This window comes from Taurulus bubalis, assembly GCF_910589615.1.
Source record: "Taurulus bubalis genome assembly, chromosome: 10".
Taxonomy (NCBI): Eukaryota; Metazoa; Chordata; class Actinopteri; order Perciformes; family Cottidae; genus Taurulus; species Taurulus bubalis.
Genome location: NC_136598.1, coordinates 18,664,056 through 18,690,464, shown reverse-complemented (window position 1 = coordinate 18,690,464; position 26,409 = coordinate 18,664,056). Strand labels below are relative to the sequence as shown.

Sequence of the window (26,409 nt, the reverse complement as noted above, 5' to 3'; positions counted from 1 at the left end):
CTGCTGGTTTACAACCAATACGATGTAATACCAATGTGGATGAATGTGCATAAATGTGCTACTAAACAGTGTTCAGTTCCCTTTCTGCTGAATGTCACAAATGGATCAAGTCTGCTTGTAATTCACATCACAGAAATTTATTGATGTCAAAAGATAAATACATTCAGTTCTACCGTGACAGTTTACAGCTGAATTGTGTGCTTTTTTTCCCCCCCCCCCCCCCCAACACTAGAGAACCACTCAGTAGAGAAATAAACAGACCTAATTCACGTACAAATTCAACATTACAAACCTCACTCTGTCTTCCTGACATAGTAAAAGCTAAAGAGAGCAGTCCACTACTCCAAGGTGCAGTTCCAAATCTACAGTATATACAGTACAGCTATCCAAAATAATCAGTTCCCAAGTAACATGAATAAGATAACATACTTACTTAGAACTGAATTTTAAGGTCACAACAGAGATGGTATGTTGGCCGACAAACACAACAAAGATATGGTCATTTTGCTTATTTTAAGCAAATTAAGTGGCAATTAGAAGAAGGTGAAATAGCTATTTTCTGGGCTTCTGTTGATATAAAAAGTATGAGTTGTGTGGAGAATGTAACGGCTAAAACAAACTATACCTCCAGTTTGCTTTGTTTGTGTATGCGTCTCACGAGAGAGCTGATTCTGACATTAACTGTATTTTCTCATTTTCTATTGGTACTTTGCTTCATGTGTGTTCATTTGGAATAAATATGAGCATAATTTGGTTGTCAGAATCTGTAAAAAAATCTGTGCGTGTTTCACTAGGGAATTGATTCTGGAAACAAAAACATGCTTTCATTAAAGGGAGGAGGTCCATTCACGGCTGCCAAAGGACACTAAACAACTTCCATGGACAGATCGAGGTGTATATATTTCTCAAGTATGTGATCGTGTTGTGCTTTTAACTTGCAGTAGGAGACACTTGATATAATGAGACGGGATCTGGCAAACAGTTCGGAACAAGTTAGATGTTAGAAGTGTGAGCGAAAAAGTGTCTTTTTGTTTGCAGTAAGTGGAAGCTACAGGGTCTCCAACAGCCAATCAAACAGGCTGGACAGAGACCGGCCTTCCTCTTCCTCTTTCTCATGTAGCTCACAGAACTGGACCACAGCGTTGAACAGGTCTGCAATCCGCCACGCCTTCTGAGACATCAGGTGAACCACCCTCTGGAACTGAGAGGAGACGCATTTAAGTCAGCATTTTGTAGACTATTGCTGAAATGTGCAAAAGGTAGAAACGTCTCAAAAAATATATAATACAGGGTATTTACACAAATGCTGAAGTTATACCTCATCACCACTATAAGATGGTTATGTCAGCGACTCACTATAACTTACATTTACTATACTCTGATTGTAAAACAGCACAACTAATCAGTCTCAGTCTGTGGTAAATGCCATAAAAAGGTCACAGTATAGTATGTAATAAAACATCTAAAACAAAAGTTATAAACAAAACATAAAAAGGGTCATGGTATAGTATGCAATGAAAAATATAGCATAGTATGCCATACAAAATGTCACATTTATATATAGTATGTCTTAAAACAGTTCTATAAAAGAAATCATGGAAAAGTCAATGTAGTATGCCAAAAATATCACAGTGTAGTATGCAATACAAATGTAGTTTAAAAATATAATTGTATCATATTTATGTCAAAAGAATACATTAAAGTAATCAAACCAAACATCATTTAAATATGACTGATTGATGACGCCTGCTGATTTTCATGTTTTTGACTTGACAGCTGGGCCTACCTTTGCAGCCCTCTTCTCTTTGGACTTCCTGAAGTAGAGAGCAGGAAGGCCCAGTTCGGAAGCAGCAATCCACTGCAGGGCCACTCTCAGCTCCGAGTCCACGCACTCGGGCTCAAGGTCGCAGTTCACCACTAGCAGCACCCTGAGGTTGCTGCTGCCGCCTGCCGTCCTCTCTGAACCGCTCTCTGAGAAACCAAAAGGTGAGAAGAATGCCCTGTTTTTGTTCTGTGGTTTTCTTTTCTAGCATAAAGGGACAACTACAACATTTATTTGTGCATTGTTATTATAATGGCAATGAATTAACCTTGATATCGTAGTAGAAGGTCTACGATCCTTAACATCGTTTCACTTTAAAAAGGGCTCGTGTTCTTATTAAGTAAAACTGCACATGTTTCAAGCGATGGCATGCTTTACGATACACTTTTCTCTTGTATAGTTTTGCTGGGAAAACATTTGTTCATGACCTTTCTATTGCCATAAAGTGGTTGTTTTCCCAAATGTACTCTTCTTTCTGATGTTTGAGTGTTTATTGTCTTATTTGTAGTGTAACGGTTGAAGGGTTGTTTTTTGTTTTTGTCTTTCCTATTCCTTTAATGAGCCTTCTTGTTATTCATTTTTGATTGTATTGTATGTTAGGGCCCTTCAAAAACAAGGTGTTTATCCTAATGAATTAACTTGTACAATAACACCTTCATTGTTAAATATGTTGTCGACGCCATCAAAGCACTGCACTAACACGCAGACATTTCTTTTTTTTCTGTACTTGAACATCAAAAACCAACGTGCCAAACCTTTGCATAAAATATGTTTTTCAATAAACAGAAAAAAAGGCTCAGTTTTGCTTTGAGATCATCTTTGTTGGAGCGTAAGTCATTTAACAAAGATGGATTTTGTGTTGAGACACTTCTGAAAGTATGGGTCCCTTCTCAGTTTCTGATGACCATCTTTAATTCAGAGAGCAGAATTGCCTCTATTCAAGCACATTCATCTGAGGGATTAATCACCGACCCAGTACATGAGTCCCCCAACAGCTCTTGGTTAGAGAGAGATGTTACAGCTAGAGGAGCGGACTAAATAAGAAGTTGATTACATTACGATGACATGAGAAGCCATCACTACACTTACCAAAGACATTTTCCTTTGTTCCTGCAAGATGTCCTTTCTCTGTCGGCTCACTGCGAAGGGAAAACAACCTATTTAAAGTAACAGTAACATACAGTATCACTTTCACGAATAGTTCAACATTTTTGGAACTAATTAACTTTCATGCTCAGAGTTAGATGAGAAAATTGATCCCACCCTTATGTGTATATATGGTAAATACGAAACGGCTGGTTAGCTTAGTTTAGCATAAGTCAACTAAACTGTCTCTGTCTAAAACTTAAAATAATCTGCCTCCCAGCATATTTAAAACTCACCAATTAAAGTTACATTTTGTTTGTTTAGTTCGTACAAAAAAGTAAATGTAAAAAAACATCCCATTGTGTGTTTAACTTGCAGAAAAAAATCTATATGTCTCAAAATGTCTAATGCTATTTACTTTTGCTTTAATGTAAGTATGTATTATAAATTGTTTCTCTGTGTTGTGTTAATAATTGTGTTTTAAACGGTTTCAAGATATATATAGATACAATAGAAAAGAAGAAATGCAGCAGACTGGAAGGCTCTTATGTCTAATAAACGGAACATTATTATCTGCGCTAAATGACAGAATATGTAATTAGCTTTAATCTGTCATGAGCATGAGTGTTCAGGGTCACAGTCACATGAAACCTGATTACTGTGCTCTAGGTGAGAATATGCAATATTCTATCTACAGACTTTCTGTCGTATTAGAAAAAATATATAATTATGGGCATCAGAGATAGAGAGAGACATTAATGAGAAATATGTCAGCAGCGGCCTGCGACAGCGACGGTTACCTGATCACCGTGATCTGAGTGGGCACATCGGAAAAAGCGTCCAGGTCTGCCTGGCCTAGGCTCGATGCGCTGCTGTTCCCGTTCCTGTTAACCAATAAAAAAACAACAGACAGCGTCATTCGCACGTTATCGCAAGACGTCCGACGTGACCACTGACGTGTGAAGAGAACAATAACCAGGCGCAGCGATGCAGGACATGTTGTTAATTAGCCGGTGATTAACATATAAATTGCAGCTGCAGCGGAATCGGAACCTCGGGGTGGGAGAGCTGGTGATTTTCGTCCAGCAGCAAGCCTATCTGATAATGAAGATGAGGAGCTCTGGAGGGAGTCTAGGTGGAGAGGGTGGACAGGCAGCCGAGCCCTTTGTTTCACAACATGGATCGGGAGATGAGGTGAGGTTAAAGTAAGCAGGTAGATGGAAAGGTTGCAGGAAGCGGCGAGTGTTATGGCGGTGCAGGCAGTTACTACGGCTAATTAAGCACAAAGCGCGGGAACTGATATGACCACACCCTTTCTTCATCTTAATTAATATTTTTTTTATATCATTTGGTCCATAATCACAACATATTGTGAAAAGAAAAAACGGTTATTCAGACTGTGAGCTCATTTCAACTCAAAGTTGAAAAAGTCTGTGTGGTTGGCTTAAACAAATAACAATTTGATGAAGTAGAGAATGGTGTCGCAAATGTTCTGAGCTAGAGGGTTTTGATGTGAGAGGTAACCACTGCACTACTACTGCATGTATAGTGGTGCATGGAGGTGTAGGCAAAAGTCTGGTCCTGTATGCGAACTATGGAGAGGGCTTTGTGGAGTCAGCTCTCTGCCATATTCTGCCTCAGCAGGCATGGAGATTGCAGCAGCGGGGAGTAAATTGGCATTGGCACAGGAGAGCACAAGTGGCAGTAGCAATGGGCCAATGAGAGTGGGGTGAGGGTGGGAGCAGCAGCGTTTGGAGCGGTATCAAGCAACGGTTACTGACCCCTCGCTCAGCTGGATAAAACTACTGGTCTCCTCGTGGGGGTCATCCTCTGGGGTTATATGGGACCAGCTGCCCATGCTCTCTTCACTGCTAGCGCTCATAGAACGCTTGTCGCTCTTCACTACTGCAGCCCCCGCCACAGTTGGCCTGTCCCTCTCACTGCTGGGGAGAGCAACATTGAGTTTTCTAAAAATGCATTCTGAGGAGTGAAGGGGAAGTTTTCGGCACTAGAAATCATAGCTACAGAAAAGTGCAGAAACTTCGTACAGCTGACGAGCCTTTGGGACTTCAGAATAACTACGCACCACATAGAAATTAAGCTAATTAATTTCATATATATAAGGCATCAGCAAACTGCACTCCCAAAGGTTTTTCAGTATCTCAGGCAACTGATTAAATTAAGTCATAATCAAATGATTGGGGGATGCCATCCTTGACGATTCCAGAGGGAAATCCAGTGTGATTGACTAGGCGAGTGATTGAGTTCCACTCTTACACAAGGGACAAACAGATTTACTCCACTTGTTCCTGGATTACATGTATTGTTAAGTGAAAAGGAGCGCGTCTTGTGACTCTCCTGAGGCCCTGGAGCCTTTCAGCGGTTTACCTCTGAATCCCTATTGAATAAGTCTTATTTTGAGGATCTGAATGTTTTTAAAACACTAAGTAAGAGACCAACAGATCACAAAGTGATTCGTCCCCATAAAGATATTACATTTCTACTTTCTTCTACACATTTTTCTCTTTCCACTAATACAATTTCAGCAGGTTCATTTGATTTCAGACAGACACATTATGAACTGCTCCAGTCTTTATTACCTTCAGAATATCCACTAAAATGTCTTCCGGTGGCTACACTCTCCTGCCTTCTCTGAAAGGCCACTCAGACATTTTGAGTTTCTAGACTTGAAGTGAATTGTACTTGTTTGAATAAAAAATGTAAGACTGATGTCTAATATATATGAATCATAAGGGCTACATAACCTTATTACAATTCAACTGACTTCATATAAATACAACTTTTCAGCTAACCTGCTGCCAAACAACTTCTTTTAAGCAACGTTTAATCTAATGTGAGACCAACAATCCTTGTTATTTGAGTGGTGTCAATGTAATCTAAATAGCTATCGAGTGCCTTGTGGTTAAAGGGTCAGCCGAGTGCGAGTGCAGCTTGTACCGATCAAGGTGAGTCCGACAGCCCCTTAGCGGATAAAAGATGACGCTACTAAAAGCTTTCTGCACGCACAGTTCATGACCCAGACAGTGTGAGTCACAGCATAGCCAAAGGTTTGTTAGACCTCACGCACTACTAAAATAGATCACTGTCCGTGTACCTGCCACTCTTTGATCAAACCCTAAAAATAGCTTGAACACTTGCAGGCCCTGCACTTTATTTGATTAGTGCAACTCAGGTAAACTTAATGTTTACCTTAAAATAACATGTGGTTCTTCATTTATCATTCTTACTCTTATCAGACCTATTATTCTCTAGTTTTCACATATATAGTGGGATGAATCTGGTGCTGGGCTATATAAAAAAGGTAGGGGTCTGACTCTGTGAGGAGTGCACTACCTGTTGCCCGTAGCTCTCTCTGAGCGCTTGGTAGCCGACACTTCTGGGGGTGTTTCCTGAGGTCCTCCTACTGTCCTTTCAGGAATTAAAAGAGTCTCTTCATCCCTCTGATCTCCCTCGATGTGGATCAATGGCACATCTCTGGGGCCCCTCATACGTGGCGTGCTGCTGTCACTAGTCCCGGGCCCTACTCCAATACCAGTTTGCTCCTGACTGGACCTACTTCGACCACAAGCGAGATGCGATTGTTTGAACCCCCTCCTCCTTTCACCAACAGGCATGTGCGACTGTGAGAGACACCCAGGTGTACCCCCGGCCCCAGCTACGTCTTGCTGGCCCCCCAAGGCAGACTTGCCAATATCTACAATGTCAGCTGCCAGGCGATTGGCAAACTGCTGCACATGGGGCTGGTAGTCTCCCGCAGCCTCCAGCTCAATACTGTCCTCTGGATCAGCAATGATCTTGTTCTTTCTCATCAAGGACTCAATGGAGCTTGACCAGGTCTCATGAATCAGCATATCAGTAATCTGGTCAGTTTTACCCCTTTGATAGAGGCAGGAGTCTGACTTACACAGTCCTGTAGCGGACACCGAGTTGGTGGGGAAGACATTCAGGGTTTCTCCATGCACATTGCGGGCAAATCCATCAAAAGAGTTTGCTTTTATGGGTGAGTTGACAGTCAGTCTGGAGTCTGAAGAACGCCGGTCTGGGACAGAGGACTGCCGTATACAGAAGGGTGTTCGAGGAGAAGGGGGGAACAGGCTGTTGCTCCACTCCTTAGTCTTGGCAATGCCATACTCTCTGTTTTCCTTGTCCATGTCCCGAAGCATAAACCTGTAGAACTCCTCTGTGATGCTCTCTGTGCTCGACTGTTTGGACAGGCAGGACGAGGTCCTGAGATTAAGGTGACCATTTTTCTTGGATGCAGCCTGTTGTACAGCTGCAGTCAAAATGCTGCTGGCATTTTTTCCTGCATAGTAGTCCAGCAGAAGGTCAAAGCCCCTGCCCTCAGTCTCCATCTGGTTCACCATGAACCGTGAAAACTCATCTGTAATGCTCTCACAGCTGGACTGCTTAGAGATCGAGCTACCGCGGCTCAAGTTCTGACCTAACCGATTGCCAAGGCCCAATGTGTTGGGTGTGCCTGTGGGGTCTGCATCTTCTTCTGGAATGCTCTCATAACTAGAGGCCTTCCCACGGCTCCACCTCTCACACTGCAACCTGCTGCGTGGCTGTCCTGTTTTAGAGGTATCCACCACGTTAAGCTCGGGGCAGTTCATGATCCTGGCCGTGACTTCAGAGGCAAAGAGGGCAAATGGGTCCTGTGGTTCGTCGAGGTTCACAGATTCATCCACCACGCGGTTCACCAGCCGCTCCATCAGCTCTGGTTGCTCCTCCGTTTTCCTCTTGATCTCACTGAGGCGTGGTGCCCGATGTTTCTTGGAGGCAGCATTGCTGTTCTGAGCTTCTTTCCTCCTGAGCACTGTGCGACAAGCAGGGATCAAGTAGCCTTCTGGCCCTTCAGTAGACGACCCTTTGAGGGCACAGAACCAAGGTTGTTTCCCAGTGTTGTTTTCGAGGCAGATGGCGGCCAGTTCTGTGGCCATAGACACGACTGTAGCAGCCAAATCATCAGCATAGCAAGTAATTGGTGTCCTGGACTCTGAATCCATTCTCCAAGAAAGCAGAGAACTGCAAGAGTTGAGGGAGGACTGAGGTGTGAGGGAGGCCTGAGGTGTGAGGGAGGACTGAGGTGTGAGGGAGGCCCGTCTGCTGTCACTGCCTGTCACTACACGTCCCCTCCTGTCTGTGCTATAAACTTGGATTTCACTCAACGGTTCTCTGATAGCACCACTGCCCTGCTGGATCTGCTGGAGTTCAGAGAAGTCCTTGGCAGGCAAATAAGTGGATTTAGAATGACTTTGTCTGCACGACGACTGCTGTTGTTTCTCTTTGCTTTGTGCAGTGGAGAAAGATGCAATTAGATCACTTTCCTCAAGCCCATATTTCTCCCTCAGTCCAGAAACCATGGAAAGCTTATCCGTGCAGTTTAAGACGCTGCACTGGTTCCCACTATTAGTGGACTGGCCATGGCCAACTAAATACTGTAATTGACTTAAGTGATCCTTGCTGTCCCTGTTGGTAGAAGGCTCCATAGCACAAGTATTACCCTCTTGTGTCTCATAGGACCCTTGGTCACATCTTGAGATATGACCGATTTTCTTCTGTGTCTGACAAAGGATATCAAACAGCAAGTTGTTAACACTGTCCTGCAGAAAAACCTGAAGGCCCGGTGCATCTTTTCCATTACCCTCCAGTTCCTTTTTCTTTTTCGCTTTCTCTAAAGCATGTGTGAATAGGCTGTCTGCCACCTCATTTATTAAGTCATCCACTTCTCTTTCATCCATGTAGGGTTGTTTTGGACAATTAATGCCATCTACTATCTTGTTATGCGTGGCCTCGAGCAGGTGGGCTATACTCTTGTAGCCTTGCGGCTGAGTCAGAACCTCAGCGGCTTCCCTGTGTAGGACCTCAGCAATGTTGGCGCGAAACGCTTCAACACTGGTTCCCTCTGCCACACTGCAGTGCAGTGTGATGGCTGCAGAGGTTTTGGCAGCAGACATCAGACCACAGGATGCTGTGTAGACTTCAGTGGAATCTGCGTCAGAATCACCGCACTCCCCCGACTCCTCTGTGAGTTCCACAGCTGCTACAGCGCCGGCTACCTGAGCCATGCCACACATGGCTGAGGAGAAGGAGTAGTCACCTCTCTCCTCTTGCTTCGGCAGCTCCTCCTCCGCGTCTCCCTCTGAGGCCGATTCCATGGCAAGCTGTTTTGTCAGCTGTGGGTTGGTAATGGTGCCAATGACACTGGCAGCGCAGGCCAAAGCCACTTCTACATGTTTCGATGGGTGTCCTCCACTGCGGTGGGGGATTTGAGCCTGTGTTCCATTCTCTGGCATCTCTTGGGCTTTGGCAGTGATATCCTGGTCAGGCACATGAGACACCGGGGTCTCTGGCCATTCTGCCGCTCCGTCAGAACTGTCCGGGCTTTGAACTATCACAATCTTGGGGAGTTCAAAAGAGCAAGTGCGCTGCTGGAAAGGTTCTTTGGAATTTGAAGGACGAGTAGCGTTGGAGGTGCGATTAGAGAGGGACACGCTGACAGCAGCCTCGGAGACAAAGGAGGTTTCATCTTGAGAGAGGCGTATGAAGGCGTCTTGCAGTACTGATTCGGCCAGATTGGTGGCGTAGTGGCCAGCTGATTCCTTCGTATGGAGGCTTGCTCGCTGATGCCCTTCTTTTTTTACCTCTGCATCCTCCCTGTTCTGATAATGGGCCAGCTGTCCCCTCTGACATGCAAGTCTGACAACATGTTTCTGCGCAACCTCCACCAAGCATTCTGCCAGGTCACCACTCTCTGGTTCTGTGAGGAGACAAATAAAGACAGAGAAAGGCAGGGAATGAAACATGTACACACTGATTAGAAAGCAGCTCTATCAGTTCTAAAGTGTCACAGCAAGAGTAGAAACCCTTGGAAATTCAGAGCTGGGTTTTGTCTTGTTTGTCCCATTCATCACCGGGGTAACACAATGGCAATAAATACAAAATTCTTTCTTGTTTATACAGTCTCAGACACTATATAAATTATTGTGTGGCCTTTCAACGTGTTTTACTTTGGCATGAAAGTATTTTGCTGGCCTTTTAAATTCCACAGCATGCAATAATGAATGTAGAAGGAGGACTACATCACTCCCACTCATCATTCATAGGGCTAAGGCCTTACTAACAATGCCACAACACTACCATTGCAAACATTATAGTTATAAGAAACTTAACTATGCACGAGTGTCCATGTGGTTGTGGATAGTTTTCAAGTTTGAATTGGTTTAAAACTTCCATCTACATATTTCTTAGTTGCTCAAGGAAGATGCCATCACATCGAAACATATTTGGAACGGCCACTTCATGCTGAACAGTATGTGGTCAAAACTTTTGAGATATCGACCAACAAACATGGCTGCAAACAAAACGTCAATGGTGGAGGTAATGAGGCTCACCATTTCTGGAACCATCGTCCTCACTGTCATCGCCAAGGTGTTCTGAGGCAGTCAGAAAGTCTTCTTCTATGGACGAGATGGAGCGGTTAGTGTCGTCGTCGATCCGCTGCCCGACTGCTCGGCCCTGCTGAAGCTGCCGCTCCTTTCCCCACTGCAGACCAATCAGGAACTTGTTGATCTCAAAGATGATGTTGCCAGGTTTGGTGGAGCGTCTCTGCCCTAGACACTGAACCAGGCACACACCTGTACTTCTCTGCTGCTGCTGCCCACCCTGAAGGGAACATGGACAGAGACCTATTATGCATGCATACACACAAGATACACAAATACACATCATGTCTGTACAAAGTTCTAAATGGAAGCACATACACACACAAACTAATCATGCATAAACACACAGTGGACATACATTCACAAAATATGAGATGTATGATATCATAGACATCTTAAACCTTCAGACTATGTGAGTTTATGGTGCCCTCATGCCTGTTTCTTTTGTTCAATACAGTATTCTTTTAACTATAACTGTAAACTCATTGGATCTCCTCATGCAAGTTTAACAGTCTGTGCAGGCTCCTCATGCCGTGTAATGATTCTAACAACGGCTTTATTCAATGATGTATTTGGTGAGCTTCAAAAAGTCTGTGATGATCATTGGCTGTAAGCGAACACTGCAATTAAATACCAATAAAAGCAGTAAAGGATGTTATTTAGTGTCTGTTTCAAGTTTAAATGTTGTTTTTCTTCATATAAGTCATCCATTCTGAATGGTTTTCTGTATAACATACAGTTATAGGCTACAGAAGATAAGATGTTTTTATTGGAGTGAATTGGGGAGAATTACTAGACAGAGTGAATGAGGTTCCTCCAGTGGATTTTTCAAAGCACAAAAGGTTCAAATCTAATCACACAAAATTGCAGTACAATGCACTCTTGCACTCTCTGCCTAGCACTCCCGACCATTTAATTCGAAGGATGAAAATACTTGCAATGATTCGTAGACATCACCGCAAACTCACCTGAGAAGGGGACAGGGGGTGTGTTTGGCAAGCGTCTGAGGCTTCGAGGCCACCGAGCAACAGGATCTCGTTTTCTTTCGGCTGGTGGACAGTCAGCAATTCAACAAGCTTTGGCAGGTCCGGAGACACTGATGCCAATTTCTGCAGGAGAGTGACCAAAAACAGCCTTTTCTTCATGCGACTTCAAAACCGAACATAATAAGATCTCTGTGGTTTTAATTCAGAGACACATCATTATATCATCCTTCTATTGAGAAGTCTCGAGCCATGTGCGATTCTGTCACCGCCAGCTGCGGAAGGCTACAAAATCTGCATATTATCTAAACAAAACAACCCCCTAATTCTGGGTAATGATTTTGAATCCATGGCAACTGAGCCAATAATTATATGTGAAATACAGAGAGAACAGAGTTCTTGGGAGATGATAACTGGGCAGCAAAGAAAAGGGACGTAGATTCTGCTGACCTTGATGCTTTTGTCATCACGATAGTCCGTTTTTTGAGGGTCCAGATTTACAAAACAGATCTGAGAGAGACAAATAGAGAAGGGACACATATTAGAGTGACAGTGGGAATGGGAAAATTATAACACCGAGGCTGAGCAGGGTGAAAAACATCCCAGATGTTAGATGTGAGAGTGCTGTAACGGGAATGTCACTGCACTGCCTTTCCCACTGCATAAATCCTACAAACCAGACCAAATGCTTTGCTCTCAGTGACTCAACTACAGCAGCTATATGTCGTGCCTGAATAACCAGTCTCTCATTGGCAGAACCCTTTCTAAAAAGACCTTCTTGTCTCTCAGGGGCTGCTGGCAGCAGGTGTACCTCAGCAGTGAGTTTCTTTCTGTCGCCATCTCTGTTTTTCCCCTTTTCTATTCCTCCGTCTCCACTCCTTCATTGTGCCTCTGTCGCACCCTCACCCTGCTTCTCTCTTCGTCTCACCAACCTTCGCCTCTGGCTGCAAATTTAATGGTGTGTGATGGAGTCCTCATGTTAGTGCTGGGAGTGTGGGACTGTCCACCGGCTGCTGCTTGATTGTGCAGCGCACAGCCCTCTGATCTGAATTGGCAGAGCCAAGTCAGTCCTGTGTAGCTAAAAGGATAAAGTCAACCAACAGCATTGGAGGGGTGAAGGAGTTAGTTCCCACTAACTCACACATACTCAGCATGTAAGAAGTGACATATTGGAAGAAGTGACATATTTGAGTCTCAGTCATGAACCCATACATATTACATACACTGTATGTCTAACTTAATGCTACCAGGCTTGTCGTTAATAATCAAACCAAATGTGAATCAATGAGGCCGTCTCGGTCTTTTCATTGCAAAACATGCACAGGTGAATCTGCTGTCTCTCTTGTAGCTCTTCCATCTATTCCATCACTATATCTGCTCTGCCTGCTGCTATCCCCCACCCAACGTCTCTCCTCTCTAGACCGGCAAAAAATAAATATAGTTTCAAATCTTGACACACACAGCTATTTGAAATGATTTCCCTTGAGCTGTACTTCTATTTATTGGGCTCGGCTTCTATAGAGCCTCAGCACTTGTGAGATAGCATATATTTCCTTTTTTCCCGTTTATAAGTGTTACATTAAACTCGTTATATTCCCTGAAAGTCATGTCAAGGTTTAGAGGCCACAGTAGATTGAGCATCAATGTCTATGTGCTGTATATTCAGAACTATTTATTCTTTTAAAATCATGTCATGTTGTCTGTCGGTTTTCTTGCTGCAGATCTGAAAGTGAAGCAAAAGAACCGCTGCGATAAATAGGTCAATATACTCATGAGTTCATATTTAAAAATAAGGCTCCAATCCTGCGACACTTTGCATATTTTCAGAACTTTCAAAAACAGTCTGGGTTTGCTTTATCAAAAAGCTAAAATTACGAGGGAACGATACCAAGGAACGAGAACAACCGTCTGCAAAGCCGGATCGAACGTCCTTCAGCTCAAACGGTACCATCTCCAATCTGGTATCCTCCAGTCAAAAACATTTCCAAACTATTCAGTTAAATGTGATGAAAATTGCCCCTTGCAAAAAGAAGTCAGTCAAAAAATAGGAAGTCAATGACAGATGACATTAATAGAATATTTGAAAAGGTGTTCCTGTCTCACCTAGGTCAAACTGCATCTGCCCTCATGTGTCACCTGCAGCATGTATCTGAATACCAAGAGGCATGCTCCTTTGTTTCCCCTTTAAAATAATAGTAGTCTATTCAGTGTATTTGCTTGTCTGTTGTGTTGTGTGATGAGGACCATTTTGTCAGATTAGCTGTTGAATGTCAATGGCACACGCGTACGACCTGAGAATAATCTCCAGCATTGACTGAAACCAAACAATAGCTTTATTTTGCCACTTGCTGACCCTCGTTTGATGGAAAATATGGCCGTTGAATTCTGTTTTTACCAATTCTGCAGAGTTCTTGCATGCTATTGTTTGTGTTGCTGATAACATGCATGAAATAATGTTTGATAATTACATTTTTGTTCGGTATCAAGATACAGATATTATGCCATTTTATCTAAATGGTGATACACTATAAACAAAGAATCACCTTATGGCTTTTCCTTATGCCGTGTTCACACCGGACGCGACGCGAATTTGCGGCGCCGCATCCACCGCGGAAGTTTACTCGCGCGAGTAGAAAGAGGGTGTTCACACCAAACGCGAATTCGCGGCGCGACCAAAGGGGCGTGGCTTAGCTCTGTTGCTTGCCTCTGTGAGAGACAAGCGACGAAGCTTTCATTTCCGCTATCGACCATGGAATAAATAACCACTAGTTCTGCTTTATATTTGTTGTGGAAGTCCCAAACATGTCGGAACATGAAACGCCCTCGTATTTGGGTTCATAACATCATCCGTAGCCGCACACAGCTCGGTGAATTTCACCGACTCCTCCAGGAACTGCGTCTCGCGTATCTCCGTAAAACGATACCGATTATGCCATCCACCATGGAAATAACCACTAGTTCTGCTTTATACTTTTTGTGTAAACTCCACATATGTCGGAACATCAAACTCCATGGTGTCTGGGTTCATAATATTATCCGTAGTCCCACAACAGCGTCTCAATGAAGCCGCTGTCAGCGCTGGTTCAGGGGGAGCAGCAGCAGTTTCATTCAGAAACGGGGAGACGGCGGTGGTGACGGGCGGAGCTTCTCAACACTGATTGGCTGCCGCAACTTTGCGTCACGCGATTTCTCCGCCAGAGTTGGGATAATTCAACTCACGCGAATTCGCGCCGCGTCCTTCGCTTTGTTCGCCCCAGGTCAAACGTTCTGTTCACGCCGCCTCCAACGCGTCTATCTCGCCGCAAATTCGCGCCGCAGCGCGTCTGTGGATTGACTTTACATGTAAACTGGTCGCGCCGCAAATTCGCGTCGCGTCCGGTGTGAACACGGTATTATACACTATAATGCACAAAAAGGCCAAGGCTATAATTTGGTATTTGGTGGTTCATTTTACATTTCTATGCGCACCAGAACATATAAATAAGAGGTTTGACACCTCAGCAGGATTCCAGAAAAGCAGCAAAGACACCTTCCCCCGCCTGCCAACACATCGCCTGCAGATAACACACAGTTTGGGGAAAAGCGAGGCGAATGATCCACGATTTTGACCTTGAGAAGGGTTGTGGCAATTTAACCCCATCAGACGGTGAGAGCCGAGAGGCAGTTATTCTAAATTTGAGAAGCAGAGGACCTTCTAGTCATTTCTGAGTCCATGGGCGAGGCGAGCCCAGGGACACGCTCTGATTCTATCAGGTTTTCACAGATATCCTGGACGACGTGCACTTGTGCGTCAGCCTGTCTCTGAAAGGACTGACCACGTCAGCAACAGGGAGGGTGAGTGGAACGGAAAACAAAAAAAGAGACAGAGAAGGTGAAAGTAATAATTTGATGTGTGGATAAAGTCTAGTGAGACACTCAAGGGCTTGAGACGTGCTCTTAATGAGAGAGACGGTCATAACACGTTAAGGAGAAGTTGTGTTGACTGATACATCACTGATTTTCCTTCTTTTTTTAAGTTTAGTTAACTAGACTACATAGGTAAACCTGCAATAACAGATTGTTTGGTCTCTTGGGGGCAGTAGAAACAGATACAGAGCATATTATCATTCATTTGGAGTCTCGTCTCTGGCCAGCAGACCCATTTTAGATCAATAGTCACTCTCGCTTTAACTCTGTTTGGTCTTCACCAACAAAAATATATGGCTTTTCTAGCTGCTAAATGCTCAACTATGTTATAATATGCGTAATTTTAAGCTGTTGACACAACAAATCCAATACACACAGCTTTATGTGGTGTCAACATCTGGCTGCAGCAGAGATCTGGGTGTCTCTCTCTTTCTCTCCATTGTTTTGATAGTCCTGGGTTTCACCCCGTATTGATGCAGAAATGGACTACAGATAAAAACCTTACACTTTGAATTACCTTCAAAAGTACTCAGCCATTTTAATCCAGAAAAAAAACCACGTTGATTTTACAGTTGGCAGAGGTGTTGATCTACAGACCCAGCAGCCAAATGCTCGGCTACTGACACATGCACTCACGCAAGCACGCACAAAAGGATTCAATTCTCCCAACTTTTTTAAGCATAAATCCTATTTGGCCTTGGATGTACAAAACTGTCAGGCAGGCAGATTGCTCTCTTCCTACTACCACACATGCAAATAAAGCTTATGCAGATACTTAGCCACAGTTTCAATACAACACTATGTGCACAGACTTGGTCAATACGGCAAACCATTACAAACATTTGAGTCTCCTTTGTCCATGAAAGCTTTATTCTTCCTCAGCAAACCTTCGTCTCTTTTCTCACTACTCTGATCCTCCCACACACAGCTGCTGCCCTTGGTCCTTCTGTCTTCCTGTTTTTCAAATGTGACTCTCTTTTTGCTCTTTTTCATGACTTGAAATACAGTACTTTTGGTACAAAGCACATTTAGCCCTTTATATACGCTATGCTTCTTTTGTGTGGTTCCTATTTGCCCGAAGCAATAAAATATGGCGACTTGAAAGACTAAAGCAAACAACAGTGAACTGCTCCCCACAGCCCCTGTGATGCTTTGCTGGTGCTGCGTTGAACATTTCGCTAATGCCTTTATAAAAATACGGGTTCATTCCCCCTCTGAGGTCACGAAACTAAACATAGCTCCCTCTATTGTAAAGTGTTTTGACATCTCTCAGAGGTTGGCAAGTCTAATTATAATCCATTTGAAGTTTAATTTAATTCAAATGAAGTTCGGGAGGGAACAACATTAAGGCTCAGTGACTCGGCCTCGTTCATTTTGCGATGCAACCCACAAGCTATACGGCGCTGGTGTCGAGACCAGACAAGCATGCTAATCTCATACATTTGCATATGTGCTAATAAAATGCACGTTGTTTGCGGAGCATAGCAGGAACTGACATACGATGAAATCACCTGCGACACATTGAGGTTGTTCAGGCTATTTACCTCTGACTGAGCTGCTTCCTATCTATCCGATTTTAGCTTCAAGTATTTTACCACTAAATGTAAAACACTTTGAATGCGTGCGCGCGCGCGCGCGCGCGCACACACACACACACACACACACACACACACACACACACACACACACACACACACACACAATGTTTGGCTGTGAGTTGTTCAGCTGGGGGCAAAAGAGAACATCAAGAAGCCAACGCTGTTGTGGTTCTTCTCACGACATGAATAATATATGTTCTATAATGTTTAGGAAAATGTGACAAACGGTACATAGCATATCTCTGAAGAGTTCATATATCATAAGATAAGGATTGTAAATATATCAGCTAATATGGACAGCATCGTGTTACTAGGTTCATGCAAGGACAAATGCTGAGTAGCCTCTGTGTTGCTAGTGTTGCGCAAAGCACTATAAATGTATGAGTTAACAAAAAAAACAAAGGTATGATCTTTTAATCATGTCTACTTGAACATCTGAAAAATCAATGATGTAGCCTACCCTGAGAAACCCCCAATATCTCATTCAAGATGTCAAGCCCGCAACCGATAGCAGCAGTAGCAATACTAGCTAAATGACTGTATTGATCAGAGTTCTAACGTTAATATATTATTCTAATATATAGTCTGATGTGTGTATGTATCTGTGTGTGTTCTTAACTTAGACTACCTTTGGGGACAGACTTTAGACGAAAAAACTGGTTATTCCGGACGACTTGACCAAAAGTGGACGAAAGCCGTCCTGATTTGGAAAAAAAATATTTTTGTGTCATTAGCTCAGGTTAGGGTTTGGTTAATGTTAGGGTGAGTCATGTTGGTGCTATTAAAACTACACATCTCCATAGTGGCCTAACTCCAAACTACAACATGTTCTCATCACCTGATCTGTATCGTATCCAAACTATATTAATAGCTCAAGCTTTCCTATCAATATTTACTTTGGCCTCCAGCGTACTAACCGCTAACGCAAAACAGGATTACAAACCAGGAAACCGGGACCCATGGGGAATTTTTACTCCAGGACCTCAAGTAGATTCATTCAGCCATGCCTGCACTATGAAGTTATCTATGAACTCTCCATTTTTACACATTTTAGTAATATATAAAGACAAGATAATTCACTGTTAATAACACATAAGAACTACTATTACCTAGCTCTTTAGATTAAGGCTTTTAAGCAAGTAGGTCTGTTTTTTTTTTTTCGAGCACAGCCTTGTACCAAAGATTGCCGTTTCTCATCATGTCAGCTGGACAGTCTAAAGTAAAAGGAAGAAGAAAGAAAGAAGGTTTGTCTTCCTGCTCTGATCCTGTTGTAATTCAGTGCTCCAGCTGCAGCTGATGGCATATTTATTCTGTTCTCCCTCTCTCTGGGCCAGGAAGGGACAGGTCAGGACACAAGCCACTACCCGAGTGTGAAGTGTTTGAATCTGGTGATGAATGGATCGCTCTCCTCCAGGGACTCCAGGTTCAAGGCAGGAAGACGGATAGCCAAAGGAATGAACAGTGTTGAGGAGGGTTACTGCAGGTTTACTACACCTGATTTTCTGTGTTTGAAGAAAATTAATGGTCTCACATTCTTACAAAAACAACTGCAATCTCAATCTTTAAGTGTCACTTGAGTTAAAAACGCCCATCAATCAAAGGAAATGCAACGTGTTAACTCTATGCACAGAGATTATGTATCTATTTGCCTCGCAAAAGAAAAAAAAGATACAAGGTGCCATCTTCCTCTTCAAAAATGCTCACCCTGTAAAATCTCTCAGGGGTGTGATGAAATGCAGTGTGACTATCGCTGCTACATGACACTTCTCTGTGACTTCATGCATTAAAACATGAGTGAGTGATCAAATGTGACAACATGATGCAGCCAGAGGTGGATGATGGAGCGAAACGCAGGAAATCAAAAGCTTTTATCTCGCTCGCAGTTTTTGGCCTTCTCCTCTGACTGTTTTGGACTTTTTCTGTTTATGTGCTGAATAATTAAACATAAATGTTTTACCCTCAAACACACATTTCTTTGAAAACTCAACCTAATGGACTAATTTTGGTTGAATACTTACAGTCAGCTTCCAATTGAATCAGAGTGTGCTGTTTTTACCTTTAACAAACTCCCAAAACTCCACTCAATACGTAAAGCCAACCAGGGAAAACAATAAAATGCCTCTTCACTCGTTTCTCTGTATCAGCGTTTATTGTCTCACGCTCTTTTCTTTCACTGTTTTTCTCTCAGTTTTCCGCACTCAGCCTTCCGTCTGCCTCCCTGTACAGTTCAGGCCAGGACAGAATCATTTATTTCTCACACAGTGTTATCTATCGTATGGTCGTGTTTGATTGATTACCCGCGTAAGAAGCCGAACCTAGAATTGAGAGTCAGAGGAGCAATCTGTCACGTCAGACTGGTCCGAGAGCGACGTTGTGGGCGGATGGGCCGCATCTGTTTGCAATCGCATTGAAGTTCCCTCTGATTCATAGAAAACATGCACAGTCAAGAAAACAAACAACCATTGTCTTGTTTTTTTTTATGAAGATGAAACGGCTTTGCTTTTACAGTTCACAAAAAAACAATGAAGATACAATTGCACAATCCCAGATTCAGGTATGTCTCTTGGTTTTCAAGATGTCAGCTGTCAAAAACTGCATTTCTAGTAAAAAATGAGGAGGAAAAGAGTTATGGTGCAGATGCATACTGCTATTCCTGTTACCGTGGTAATGATGGTGATCAACCAATGATTTGGAGAGCAGTATGTTCAGAAAAGTACAAAACACTTTGTGTGTTATTGGCATTTATTCTGCACAAGACGAACCGGCTACAATCCATGACGGAAGAATCATTTCAAATAAAAAAGCTCTTTTTGTGAGGAGAACAAACTGCAGGAACTTTTAATGGCATCCTTTTAGATTATTATTATTAGTCATTAGTGAATTTGCCATTCATTTTAAGAAACTACATTTTAGATGACGCTGAAGACACGAGAGAACAGATTGAGCATTTCATTACCGTCTTTAATGAGGCTCACCATCAGTGTAGACATTTAACTGAATCTTATCTTCTATAAAAACATCCTAGAACTGATTGAGCAGTGTTGAGATATTTCATTCAGAGTGTTTATGTAGAGAATCAAACATCTGTGGTACCTCCCAACAAAAGCCTGCCTTTGAGCCACTTGACAGATGTAAATCCTGAATGCATGTCATGCTTAACTTGCAATTTACAATGAGTGAGTGATCAAAGGTGACACATCAGAATTGAGCGGGAGAGAGGATTAAACATGCGTGTCCTCTCCAGCTAAAAGCCTCTCCATTTTTATTTAGCTTCCTCCCTTGATGTATTTTCTAGGTCCATGTCCTTGCATAGACGACACAGAAAGTCCTTATTCATACAAACACGTTCTGTGTCCAGAATATCCGTACCAAACGTCACATTCTGTTTCGGGGGAATGTGGATGAGAAATGTGTGTTGATCCCTTTTCTTTTCATTTTTTACGTCATTTCTTAAGCCATTATGCCATCTTCTGTGTTGTGTCGTTTGCCACTTCTTGCCTTACAACTGTGCATATTCCTTATTAACAGTTGTGACACATGACAAGATGAAAAGAATGGAAATGTAGGATGATGCTGCAAACGTATAGAGTTTTGGCAAATTGTGGAGATCAATGTTCAAGACCGAAGACATTATGATTGAAAACTAGCAGCAACTAAATGGTTACAAAAGTAAGCTCAGTGGTTAGAATCAGAAAATCTAATTAAAAGGTTGAGAAAGATGTCAACTCAAATAACAATTATCCTTTTCTGGCTGTCATCTGTAAATCTATCCCAGCATGCACTGAACAAAGGGCAAGGAGAGTCTGAGATAACTCACCATAACAACACCCGTCTACAGTTGTGCCGTTTCCCTGGGCCCTGTTTCAGAAAGCAGATTTTTTTAGGTTTCGTTAACCCTGGGATGGGGGAAAAGCAGGGTTAACTTCTGGGTCTGTTACCGTGGTAACTGACTCTGTGAATTTAACCTGTTCGCTGGCAGGTTTTTCTTTAACCAACCCAGAGTTTCCCTCTATCTCCTTTCTCTTACAGAAGCAGAGAAAACGTTTCATTTTCCCGTTCGTCAAGTCCGTATCTAAGCTCATCTCGTAGTGCGTTCATTAGCAAAGGTTTACTTTCTATCAGAATTCAAATCCTGGTTGGATATTAGTTTGTTTGCACAAATACTACACACACAGTCAAGTTAACCTCGGCATAACATAAAACCTCTGCATGTTTTTCTTTTTGCAGATGGGAGTTTGTCAATGCACAAATCTAACACTGTTACTCTGAGCACACAGCTGACGTCAGCCGTCACTGATCAAACCTAATTCCTATGATAATAAGATTATATGTTCTAAATGAGCGGCATTACGATTCAGCTGTAAAATGTAGGTCGAAAGTGAGGGTTTTAAATAGGATGCGTATCGTGATCATATTTTAACGGCATTTCAGTGACTTATGGGCTCGAAGTAGCAGAAATAAAGCCACTGAATGCGGTCGAATCAAGATGTATGCTGGGACTTCACCATGCGGGCTGAAACAAAGAGAGAGGCCGACATGTAGAATTGAAAACCTAAACTGGAACCGCACCAACCACGCCATCAAGCATGACAAATATCCTGAGTGAGATTTGGTTATACTGCAACACTGGTGGGTCCCTTTGACACGGCCATGACATCACCAAGACTATCCCGCCTTTCCACTGAGACCAACGTCACTACAGGAGGTAAAAACAATGTTGCCACCTAAAAAAAAAAAAACTAAATCAAAGTCCTCCTCGCTGGATGAGCAACGGACAGTTTTTGTGTTCAACCACACTCGGAACCTGAAGGAGAAACATAACTTTCCCTGTGCTCCGCCACTTTAATTAACCTGCCGAAGGAAGATCACGGCGTTCTTTCAAGTTGACATTCGTCATTTCCCCCACTGGAGCAGCGCGCCACTTAACCCGCCAACTATTCCACACTGCTGAGCTTTCTTGTGTTTAATTCAGCGATCCTGAGTAAGGACGGTAAACTGCGTTTTATAAGTTATAAAACCAGTTTGTCAGTCGGATTCTTGTGTGATTAAATTACAGTTTCTGTACTTTACTGCAGCAGCAGGGATCCTCTTTGCCTTTCTTTGAATGTTTTTCCTTTCTTTCTTAACTAACCCACACACACTCATTCCTACACACATGTTGTGTTAAGTGCGGCCTCCATTGTGTGTCACATTCCCCCTTTAATTAATCACAGCCAAGCTGCCATTGTGGAGTCTTGCGCGGCATAATCACTCATGCCACTACGTCCGCCATCTCGCGCTCTCTCTCTCTCTCTCTCTCTCGCTCTCGCTCTCTCTCTCGCCTCTCCCCCTCCTACACGCACACACACACACACACACACACACACACACACACACACACACACACACACACACACACACGTGATTAAAACTGAGCATACATTCCAACACTGGTGAATAATTATTTAACTGACAATACAGAATACAACAGAAATTGTGCTAACTTAGACTATTTTTTAAAGATAAATGCACGGTCCATACATATCTTACATGCATTCATCTCTACAGCCACTAGAGGCCTGTAGCTGACCTGTGGCCATCAGGAATCGTGGAAACAGAGCTCCAATCAAGCTGGCTTTTTTTAATTCACCACATAGGAGCTTAACTCAGAGTTGATTGAACAAACTCTGATCAGCTGTTCTGGAACTGAAAACCCAAGAGTGTCTCATCTCAGGGTTAGTCAACTCAGAGTTCAGGGTTAGACTCAGAGTTTGTTAAACCTGCTTTCAGCCGTGGCATTAACTTTGGAAGGGCATGTGAAGTTGATTTGAAGTACCCGTCATGCTGAGAGTCCAGAAAGCAGAGTGGACGGAGGACTTAAGTCCAGCAAGAGTGTACTTTTCATCATCAAAGGAGCGAGTCAAACTATGGAAACCCTCAAGAGTTTGTGTTTTAGCAGAGAGGAAGTTGTTTTTAATATCAAATCTGTGATAAAATCAACTCAACTGAGACGCTGCCATGCTTCTTCCTTTAATAAATTGCCTGCTGAGAGTAAATTGAGCTTTTAACAATCTTTCAGTGGTTTGAAATTGCATAGTTTATAACTTCTACTCGGAGAAACTCCTCTGGTATGTTGCAAGCAGCAAAATGATTGTGAGAAATTATATTATGTAAATGTCCTTTTCCAAATCATTTTCAAGAAGGCTAAACACAAGCCAAATCCTACTTTTGTTCACAGAGCATGTCTCTCAGCAAGAGTAATTATTATACAAAATTCAGCATCAGCGGATAACATCACTTTTTTCTTTTGTGAAAGAAGGAATAGTAATTTCCATTCATTCAAACCCATGAGCAGAGCACTTAAAATAATTAATAGCAGACTCTCCAGGCAAAAGCTCAAAGTCAGCTATAACAAAATTGTCTTAACAGAAAAAAACTGCATGTTAACATCATGTAATCATCATTCCATTGTTCGTTTAAAAAAAAAACATATATATATATATATATATTTATGTACATATTCACTGTCATGTGCAGGTGAATTAATGTGGGAATTGATGTATTTATGCATGTATTTTTTAATGTTGTCATATATAGACAGTTATCTGTTCTGGTTTAGGTCTCCTGCTGTCATTTTTTTTAACGAAACAATAAAAAGTCTGATTTAAATAAAATCTTTCAAAAGGACAAGGTAAGGAGCAATATCTTACATTTGCACAACTAATTACAGCCATTGTACGACCATAAAACGCATCAATTTTTCTCAACACTTAAAGTGAAACTTCAAACCTTAAGATCAACAACTAGAAAACAGCAGCAAAGGAGCATCAACAACCTGCTGCATGAACATTTCCACTACCTCCAAGCCCAGACTCCACCTAGAGCAGGCAGCTTGAAGAAACTGCGTTTTTTTGTTCTATATGTCACATCATTTCCATCTTAAAATTCAAACGTTTACCTCGCTGTCATTTGAGCCCACAAACATGCCTCCTGCTCCAGCTTTGAGACGAGACACTACCGACGTCTTGGTCCATCTTTGTTGCCAAAAGGGTGTGGGACGTTTCATCACCCACAGTATGCTACTCACCATGGTGCAGCTGCCCTCCGTGTCGTCGTCCAGCAGGCCCAGCCTGCAGAGAGCTTTCTCGTTCCTCAGCCAATACTCTGACGAGTCCAGCACACTGTTACTGCACAGGACCTGCCGCACACAGAGAAACCCTTGCTCAGGTACAGCAGCACTGTGGGAATCACACCGCACAGAGGCACACATGGAGCATGTGACACAATTTGTTGGGATCAATTGACCTTTATTTCCGGATAAGTGTCGACGGCACAGGATCAACAATCTGTCATTTAACCAGACACTGCACAGTATAAATACAACAGTTATTGCCTCCTCCCAGGAGGGACATTTCCATGAAAGCCTCAGGGTGAAACCTACAGTCACTGAGCTGCCTTTGTCAATGATTTATCACTTGACATACTCTAATTGAAAGCTAATGATTTTGTTGTTTCAATACGCCAATTACAATGCCAATCTATTTACACAGATGAAATTAAAACCCACCCTTGATGCTTATCACAGTGCTAGGTTTGGACCATATGATAGGTTTATACTTATTTATGTGTAAAAGAATATGACAAGAGACCCTCCCCCCCTCCTCAGGAGCAGACCATCTGTGCAGGCCCTTGGCCAGGTAAAGGTGACGTAGCCTCAGCTGATCATATCAAAAGGCTGCTGGCACGGCACAGCGGAGCCCGAGGTTCAATTATAAGAGAGACATCGACCCACGTGACCCTGCTGGACACTCGAGTGGAAGTCAGTTGAGATCATGAGTGGTATAGGCTAATTAGGGACACACACACCAGTGGGCACACCTGCGCGTACACACGCCGTAAGAGAAGCACACAAATAGACCGACACACAATTTCAAAAGGAAATTCAATCTAGCCTCTACCTCAGCCCACTGATCTGTGCCATTTCCCCTCCTGTCTCGTTGGCACTGAGAGATGATAAATATACTGTGTTGACCCCAGGGCTCGGCTGTTCCTCTTATTGCACAGTCCCTAGGTGTCACAGGCTGAGGAAATTAAAATCTCTTGCACTGAAGATAAACTGACATGGAGGCAGATACTGTGTGAGGGACAGGTGCGAAGGCACATGAACAGAGAAAAAGATGAAGAAGTGGTCACACAGGGAGATGAATGTTGCATCCTATTTTTTTTTACCTTTTTGCAGGCGCTGATGGATGAAGCCACTGTGCTCTCTGTGCTTCCTCCCTCCACCTCGACAGCCTCTGAGCCTTCAAACATGGCAGATGACTGGAAGTTACTGTAAAGCAAAAAGGGCACAGAGTTGACTTTGTCAGAGCAAGTTCTTGTCAAGTGCTCAACACTTCCCTTTAAAACAAAATAAATAATAAAGTATTGGATCAGTACTCTAGCAGTAGCCACATTTGTTCATACTGTACAGATGTGGCAGTCAGCCAACACATTAGCCAGCTATTGTCGGACTGGGGAATAATGTCAATATTCTGAGCCAAATACTTAATTCCTTCGCTTAGACTAGAGTATTCCCAGGCTTGTAAGACAGCGCCAGCAGAGCATCTATTGCCCCATTTAAGAAAATGTACAAGTTTATGGCCAACCAAGGTGACACCTTCCATCATTTATTGAGCAAAGAGTTTTAGGTGTTGCTCTTTGAATGTCAAGACCTTTTTTATCACATTTATTATTTATGAGAAGCAGCTGTAGCTTCTTTGAAGCTACAATAGAAAAGAAAGTTTCTTTATGGATTTCTGTGATGTCTTCTCTGCATAAATACGCTTGTGGCACAGACTCCATGTGAATGCAAAGCTCACTGACCCCCTTAGCGAGTTTTAGCTTTTTTTGCAGAAGGCTATCGTAAAGTATGTATTAGTATGAAACTAAGCATTAAAGTCTCAAAGATTCCCAGCCACTTTGCCAAATTGTGAAATTTGACTTTGACAGCAATGGTGACAGAGGATATAGCAGAATAAACAGGGAAACATAAATGGTGTCCCTCATCTGGTGCTTAAAACAAAATGATTCAATAATCTGTAGTAATGGGAACATCTGCCAGACTACAGTGTGCCTTAACACAACATAGAGAACTCAAGATCCCAGGAAGGCGTCGTTATCCTCCGTGCATGCTTTCACTGAGATAAGCCAAATCGAAGCTTATCTGGACTGGCATTAATGAGGATCAATTTGGAAAATAAGGAGGATGGGGAGGAAATTTAAATGGGAGCAGCTCCTCCCCACTGTAATCCACATATTTCAAAGCAAATTAAAAAGCATTTTATTTTGAAAGGCCCACAGGGATCACACAATCTATTTGCAGTGAAATGCCTGCATAATTGTGTCACATGAAAAGTGATGATGCACTGCTGGAGATAAGTGGATGTGATGTGCTTTTGAATGTGCTGCTGTATCTGCCAGAAACACATCAAAACACCCATCAAACGCATGCGCGCACGCACACACACTAGGTTGGATGCATGCAGAACACTGCAAAGAAATGGAACACTATTATAAAAAAAAAAGAA

At 42.8% G+C, this 26,409-nt stretch overlaps 1 protein-coding gene across 1 annotated transcript in view; it reads right to left on the bottom strand.

Moving 5' to 3' along the window:
• Positions 1-235: 235 nt before the first annotated feature.
• sphkap (SPHK1 interactor, AKAP domain containing) overlaps positions 236-26,409 on the bottom strand; it is a gene marked incomplete at its 5' end in the record, with an annotated part of 45,646 nt that continues 19,472 nt past the window's right edge. Inside the window, 11 exons of the mRNA XM_079225004.1 lie at positions 236-1,201; positions 1,787-1,971; positions 2,912-2,961; positions 3,709-3,792; positions 4,690-4,851; positions 6,263-9,689; positions 10,324-10,594; positions 11,343-11,483; positions 11,808-11,867; positions 23,928-24,038; positions 25,070-25,172. Of these exons, the coding sequence (XP_079081130.1) occupies positions 1,049-1,201; positions 1,787-1,971; positions 2,912-2,961; positions 3,709-3,792; positions 4,690-4,851; positions 6,263-9,689; positions 10,324-10,594; positions 11,343-11,483; positions 11,808-11,867; positions 23,928-24,038; positions 25,070-25,172 (4,747 nt within the window). The 3' untranslated portion in view covers positions 236-1,048. The remainder of the gene's footprint in view (positions 1,202-1,786; positions 1,972-2,911; positions 2,962-3,708; positions 3,793-4,689; positions 4,852-6,262; positions 9,690-10,323; positions 10,595-11,342; positions 11,484-11,807; positions 11,868-23,927; positions 24,039-25,069; positions 25,173-26,409) is intronic.